Source organism: Chlorocebus sabaeus, chromosome X, assembly GCF_047675955.1.
Source record: "Chlorocebus sabaeus isolate Y175 chromosome X, mChlSab1.0.hap1, whole genome shotgun sequence".
Taxonomy (NCBI): domain Eukaryota; kingdom Metazoa; phylum Chordata; class Mammalia; order Primates; family Cercopithecidae; genus Chlorocebus; species Chlorocebus sabaeus.
In genome coordinates, this window is record NC_132933.1 from 27,515,710 (window position 1) to 27,522,792 (window position 7,083).

The 7,083-nt window shown below is 42.8% G+C and overlaps 1 protein-coding gene across 2 annotated transcripts; it reads left to right on the plus strand.

The window, feature by feature from the left end:
- Positions 1-268: 268 nt before the first annotated feature.
- Positions 269-2,938, plus strand: DCAF12L2 (DDB1 and CUL4 associated factor 12 like 2). Of its 2 annotated transcripts, none has more exons than XM_037989111.2 (2): positions 269-1,734; positions 1,823-2,938. In XM_037989111.2, the coding sequence occupies exon 1, from the start codon at positions 321-323 to the stop codon at positions 1,710-1,712; it is 1,392 nt and encodes a 463-aa protein (XP_037845039.1). In that variant the 5' UTR covers positions 269-320; the 3' UTR covers positions 1,713-1,734; positions 1,823-2,938. The 2 variants fall into 2 exon arrangements, with proteins under 2 accessions (XP_037845039.1, XP_037845037.1); XM_037989109.2 differs by having other exon boundaries at positions 269-1,742; positions 1,823-2,936.
- The last annotated feature ends 4,145 nt before the right edge of the window (positions 2,939-7,083 follow it).

Consider the following 7,083-nt stretch of genomic DNA (forward strand, 5'->3'; position numbering starts at 1 on the left):
TCTGCACCGCCACTGCCGCCCTTGCCGCCCCGCTTAGCCCGGGCTCTGCTACGTCAGGCCGCGCATCTCTGGCCAGGTCCTCCGCTGCCGCCGCCGCCGCCGCCGCCGACGCCGAGCCTCAGACTGAAGTCTGGGAGCCCGCGATCGCACCAGCTTCTTGGTCTTAGAGATCCTGAGCTCTCGGCTGACGCGGAAGCGCAGCCATCCCCACCACCGCCGCCACGGCCAACACGGGTGCCACGCGCCGCCACCGCCGCCGGGCCGCCGCCGCAGCCGCCGCCGCTGCCGCCGCCGCCGCCGCGGATCGCCCGCCGCCCACCATGGCCCAGCAGCAAACAGGTAGCAGGAAACGGAAAGCGCCCGCGGTCGAGGCGGGCGCCGGGAGCTCGTCCTCGCAGGGCTTAGCGGCGGCGGACGGAGAGGGGCCTCTGCTACCCAAGAAGCAGAAGCGGCCGGCGACGCGTCGCAGGCTGGTGCACTATCTGAAGGGCCGGGAGGTAGGAGCGAGGGGCCCCGCCGGGCTCCAGGGCTTCGAGGGCGAGCTTCGGGGCTACGCCGTCCAGAGGCTGCCCGAGCTGCTGACGGAGCGCCAGCTGGACCTGGGCACCCTCAACAAGGTGTTCGCGTCACAGTGGCTGAACGCCAGGCAGGTGGTGTGCGGCACCAAGTGTAACACGCTCTTCGTGGTGGACGTGCAGTCAGGCCACATCACTCGCATCCCCCTCATGCGGGACAAGGAGGCCGGGCTGGCCCAGGCCCAACAGGGCTGCGGCATCCATGCCATCGAGCTGAATCCCTCCAAGACGCTTCTGGCCACCGGCGGCGAAAACCCCAACAGCCTGGCCATCTACCAGCTGCCCACCCTGGATCCCCTGTGCCTGGGCGACCGCCATGGCCACAAGGACTGGATCTTTGCCGTCGCCTGGCTGAGTGACACCGTAGCCGTGAGCGGCTCCCGCGACGGCACTGTGGCGCTGTGGCGGATGGACCCGGACATGTTCAATGGCAGCATTGCCTGGCACAGCGAGGTGGGTCTCCCCGTATATGCCCACATCCGTCCGAAGGATGTGGAGGCCATACCCAGGGCCAGCACCAACCCCAGTAACCGCAAGGTGCGGGCCCTGGCCTTCAGCGGCAAGAACCAGGAGCTGGGAGCGGTGTCCTTAGACGGCTACTTCCATCTGTGGAAAGCCCGGAGCACACTATCCAGGCTCCTGTCCATCAGGCTGCCCTACTGCCGAGAGAATGTGTGCCTGACCTACTGCGATGAGTTGTCCCTCTACGCTGTGGGCTCCCAGTCCCACGTCTCCTTCCTGGATCCGCGCCAGCGCCAGCAGAACATCCGGCCCCTGTGCTCTCGAGAAGGTGGCACAGGCGTGCGGTCTCTGAGCTTCTACCAGCACATCATCACTGTGGGCACCGGCCATGGCTCCCTGCTCTTCTATGACATCCGGGCCCAGAAGTTCCTGGAGGAGAGGGCCTCTGCCAGTCTGGACTCTACGCCAGGGCCCGCAGGGAGGAAGCTCAAGCTTGCCTGTGGCAGAGGCTGGCTCAACCAGGATGACGTCTGGGTGAACTACTTTGGTGGCATGGAAGAGTTCCCCAATGCGCTCTACACCCACTGCTACAACTGGCCCGAGATGAAGCTCTTTGTGGCTGGGGGGCCTCTCCCTTCAGGCCTCCATGGAAACTACGCAGGCCTCTGGAGTTAAGGATGGACGCCTTGTTCTCAAAGTGCACAGGTTTACCTTTCAGTTCCGCCTAACTTTCCTTCTTCAGGCTGCATTTGTGCTTTTAACTTTGTGTGGCTTTTGTCTTCCAGGTGGAACCAGTCCAACTTACGTGTGCTTCGTGTATTAGGCAGATAAAGCGAGAGCGGGAGCAAGCCAGTGGGAGTGAGAGAGCACAAGTGGTCTTTTCGACAGTCGAAACTTTGGCTTTAAATCTCTCATTCACGTTTCCCAACAGCAGTATATTTTTGCCTTCTCATTCAAAGAGTTTTGGCTAAATCTTAATTGTATTCTGTCTTTCAGTGATTCACATACCCTCCTTCTTTAGGTTGATGCAGTCTTCACTACTATTCAGTACATTAGTTTTATCAATATTGCAATAGTGTTCAGATGTTTTGCACATGTTAGATGTGTGGTGTTTTGGAGAAATGTGTGCTACAAAGCATCTTTGGGGTTGTTTTGAGGAACTACCCATCATTTATAGCCTTACTCTAATTAGAAAATGCAGTTCAGGTTCTAGATTGCCACCATTCTAGTGTCGTATACACCATTCTGCAGTGTGATTCATTTGGATATTGGAAACTGAATGTCTATTGTTTGTATATTGTTGATGTGTAAAATGCTTTAAAAATATGTTCTCTTAGTTAGAAATCTTACAATGTTGTTCATACTATTAATCAACAATTTTGGTTATTCAGTAAAACTTTACTATCCTCAGGCCTTCCGTGTTCTTATTTAAAGCCGCTGTATTATGGCCTGCTTTTCTATGCTACAGATTTTCAGAACTAATCAATTCTGGTCTATGTATGTGGTAGGGCAATCAAGGAGGTATTTTTTTGGGGTATATGGGGTAAACATCTCTTTAAATTCAGGTAGTTATTTACAGTGAAAAGCCAGTTGTGGCAGTTGTGCTCAGAGTAGGTGTTGCTGATTTTTTATTACTGTATACATGGATAATTCTGTATCCAGTATGTGATGTGTTGCAGAAAAATAAATAAAATGTGTTCATCATCTTAGCAATTAAGTGGCAGACTTAAGTTCTTAATACTTCAACATATGCTTTCTTTTTTCACTTTTCTTTCTGAGAACGTATTTATCAAAGTCAAAACTTTCTGAGACAGAAGCTGAATCTGAAGCATTAGCTATGCAGACATTACTTTGTACATCTCTTTTTGAAAATGAAACTTATGCTTACAAGTTAAAAGATTAAACAACATCTTGAATATGTTATGAAAATATAATTGGTGTAAGTTAGGATGGCTAGGTGTTTTTATAAAGTTGACTGAACAAACCATTTTTCATTTATACAAATATACAGGTACTTATAACTACTTACATATAAAATATATTTGTATATCTGTTTGTATATGTTATTTCCCATGTGAGGAGAAAGCATAGATGTATATCATTTTATATCTGCAGCTATTTCTTATATATTGAACCACATATATTAAGACTTACCACTTGATCTTTATTTGTGTTTTGTTTTATGTTAATTTAAAATAATTTTAATACAAGCACATGATCAAAAAACCATACAGTATAAAAAGTATACAGTTAAAAGTAAATCTCAAATCCCAGGGTCTCTAGTTTCCAGCCCATAGATTAGCATCAGTATAATTTTTGTATATACACATTTAGATTTAGTCTATATATATATAAGAACACATGTATGTGTGTATGGAATTTTTATATAAATAATAACATACTGTATGTATCTGTGCTTTTTTAATCACAAAATCTTAAGAGATTTTCTCTTATACTTATCTACTTAATTTTATTGCATGCTGTTTTATTGTGTGATTGGAATACACTTGACTTATTCATTACACCTTTGATGATCATTTATGTTGGTTCCGGTTTTCTGTTACTGTAAACTATTCTGCAGTGATTACTTAAATGTATACATATTTGTGTACAAGCATAAATATATCTGCAGGATAATTCCTAGAAATGGAATTACTGGTTCAATGAGTAAGTTCATTTTATATTAATAGCCATTGCTAAATCACCTTCCAAAGAGTTCTCACCACCTTAACATCCTACAAGTAATGGATGCACACCTGCTTTACCACACCCCTGCCAACAGTGTGTCACCAAACTCTGTGCTCTTTGCCAATCTTACATCTACTTGATCTTGATCCTTTCTTTCTAAGCCACTGTGGCTGAGTTAATTGGATTTGTTGTCAGAGTACCAAGTAGGTTCTGAAACAAAGAACAAGAAAATGAGGGCAAGCAATAAAATTGCTGCCACACTGAAGGAAGAGAGTACCCACCATTCAGGCTCATGTACCTGGAGATGGATTACACACAGCTACCTTCCTTAGATACTTAGCTGGACCTAGTAGGTTTCCCTGGTCTATTGCACCCTGGTTTAAGTTATATCCAATGTATAAGATGTCACTGAACAAAATACAAGAAAGGAGACCACAAAAGTCTGAACTTAGTGGGGTAGGTGTGGAGAGGGAGAAAGTTATTCAAAACAATGAGGGGAAATAAAAGGAACAAACAGTATTTCAAGTGAAGGATGAGGAAAAAAAAAATTAGGTGGACTCTCAGGCTCTGACTTGAATATGAATGAATATTGATACCACATAAAAATAAAGAAAATAGGCATAGATAGTATGGGGAGAGGATGATCAGTTTAACTTGGGACTTACTGAATTTGAGGTACCTCTGTGACATCAGGAGAACATACCCCATGAAGAATTGGCTGTGTATCCCAGGATGCAATTTATCACTTCTGGGAAGGTGAGTGCTATGAAACACTGGGAATCTTGTCCTTTCAGGGAAAAGTAGAACAGAAAAGCATATGAAGGATCTTTAAAACAATGAAAAGAGAGAAAGCCTGCTTCAGTGGCTCATGCCTGTAATCCTAGCATTTTGGGATGCTAAGGTAGGCAGATTGCTTGAGCCCAGGAGTTCTAGAACAGGATGGGGAAAATGGTGAAACCCCATCTCCACAGAAAATACAAAACTTGGCCGGGTGTAGTGGTACGGGCCTGTAGTTTCAGCTCCTTGGGAAGCTGAAGTGGGAGGATGACTTGAGCCCAGGAAGTTAAAGTTGCAGTGAGTAGAGATCATGCCACTGCACCCCAGCCTGGGTGACAGAGTAAGAACCTGTCTCAATAAATAAATAAATAAATAAATAAATAAGGAAAATTTTTAAAAAGCTGGGATGGGGAAGAAAATGGTAGAGAATGATAGAGGCTTATTCTACACAAATGTTGTGACCTTACCATGAGACGACAATATATCTTTTAATACTAAAATTATAATGATTTTGAGTCTCCACCTAAAAGCCATAAAGGGCAGCTTTTCGCCCAGATAAGCCATAAAGGGCAGCTTTTCGCCTAGGACTCCTTAATACTGTCCACATTGGTCCACTAATTAGGCTTTTGAATTGCTCAACTGCTGGTTTCTTTTTGGAGAATGAAAAGTCAGACCTAGCTCACAAAGCAGGGCTTCAGAGTTAGTCATTTCTGGACCATTTATTCTCCTACTCTGAGACGTATCCAGTATTCCCAACACCCAACTGGCACCAGCATCCTTGACAGTCTCACAGCAGTGGAATATCACCTCATCAGCAGCTTCTGCTAGCCCCTGTTTAAGTTCTCACTTCAATACCACAAGTGTAGGCCTCTGCCAATTTTCCCAGTCTTGCAAAAAGCAAAGGAGGTGTCCAGAGGAGGATACTGCTTTCCACAGTATTACAATAAAAAAGCACAAATGCAAATTATTAGAAGTGAGAGAGAAGAAATAATTATAAGCACAGATTTCTTTATTAGACAAGTAAATGTAAAATCTGAGTGAAAAAAATCATCAGAAAATACAAATAACTAAACTTCCCAATAAAAAATAAGGAACCAGATCAGACCATTAACTCTAGATATGTGAATATTCATTTTTTAACGTCTATCTTTTTTATCCAAGAATATCACGCACATAAACAGATAATAGACACACAGAGTTGATCATTTTGTAAGTAAATTATTTCACATTGTCAAGGAATATCTAAGTTTGAGGTGCTTCTGAGCATAAAGAGAAAATAATTTACTCTTCTTTACAGCAGGCCAGCAAAATATTAACAAATTTGAGTAAAATTGCCAAAAATAAAAGGGACTGATTTGACATAGATATATAGATCAATGCAACTTATCCTTTAAAACCACTGAAGGCAATCCATTAGTTCACTAAATCGTTTAGTTCACCAAATTAGTCCATCAAATTCATTAGTTCACAAAATACTACGGCAAAGTAAAGCTAGTTCCTTGAATTCAAGGAGTCTTCACTATTGAAAAATCTATTATTTCAATGTATTATAATAAATCAAATTAGAAGACACACATGCTCATATCACTAAGTTATAATAAATGATTTAATAAAACACCTCTATTGTTTTGGTAAAATTCTTAGTAAACTATGTGGAAAAATATTCTTCCTATGGTAAGTGTGTATATGTGTGCGTTTGTGTGTGTGTGTTTTGTGTTTCAAACTTCAACTGGAATCCTCAACATCAGAGAAACCCCTGTGAAGGTAAGAAACAAAACAAGGACTCCTAAAATCACAACCAGCATTTAATGTTGTTATAAATTTCCAGATCCAGCAATTAGAAAAGGTAGAAAATATTGGATATAAATACTAGAAAACAGAAAACGGTTATATTTATTTGAAGATGATATATGATGGCAAAAATGATAAATTCTAGAAGAAGCAACTGAAAAAGGTTAGGAAAAATAAAATAGTAGTAAAATGTTCAGTTTTGAGATTAATATATTAAAAAATCAATACTTTTCTATTTTCACTTCTTTACTCATTCAGCAAATGTTTATTGAATGCTTACCATATATCACACATTATTCTAGCTGCTAAATAGAAATGCTGCATAGAACAACACAAGCAAGCCATGTCCTCATAAGGCTTACAGTCCATTGAGGAGAGAGACAATAAACAGATAAACCAACAAGTGTATAGGTTGTAGGACGGTTATCAATGTTAATAAATAAATCAGTTGAAAGAGAATGGGGGTAGAAAATCAGGTGGGGATGAAATTTTAAATAAAGTGGTTAGTGAAAGTCTGTTTAATAAGTTGACATTTGAGCCGAGATCTGAAGGAAGTGACATAGTAAGTCATGCACCTACATCAGAAAAGAGTGTTCCAGGTGATCAGAAAGAAGTACAGAGGCTTGAGGTGGAACCATGCCTACCATGTTTCAGGAGCAGAAAGGAGACAAGTATGGCTGGAGTAAAATGAATAAAGAGAGGAGTAGGGTCAGAGAGATAATGGGTGACCACATCATATAGAACTCTGCAGACAATTATAAGAACCTTGGATTTTAATCTGAATGTGTTG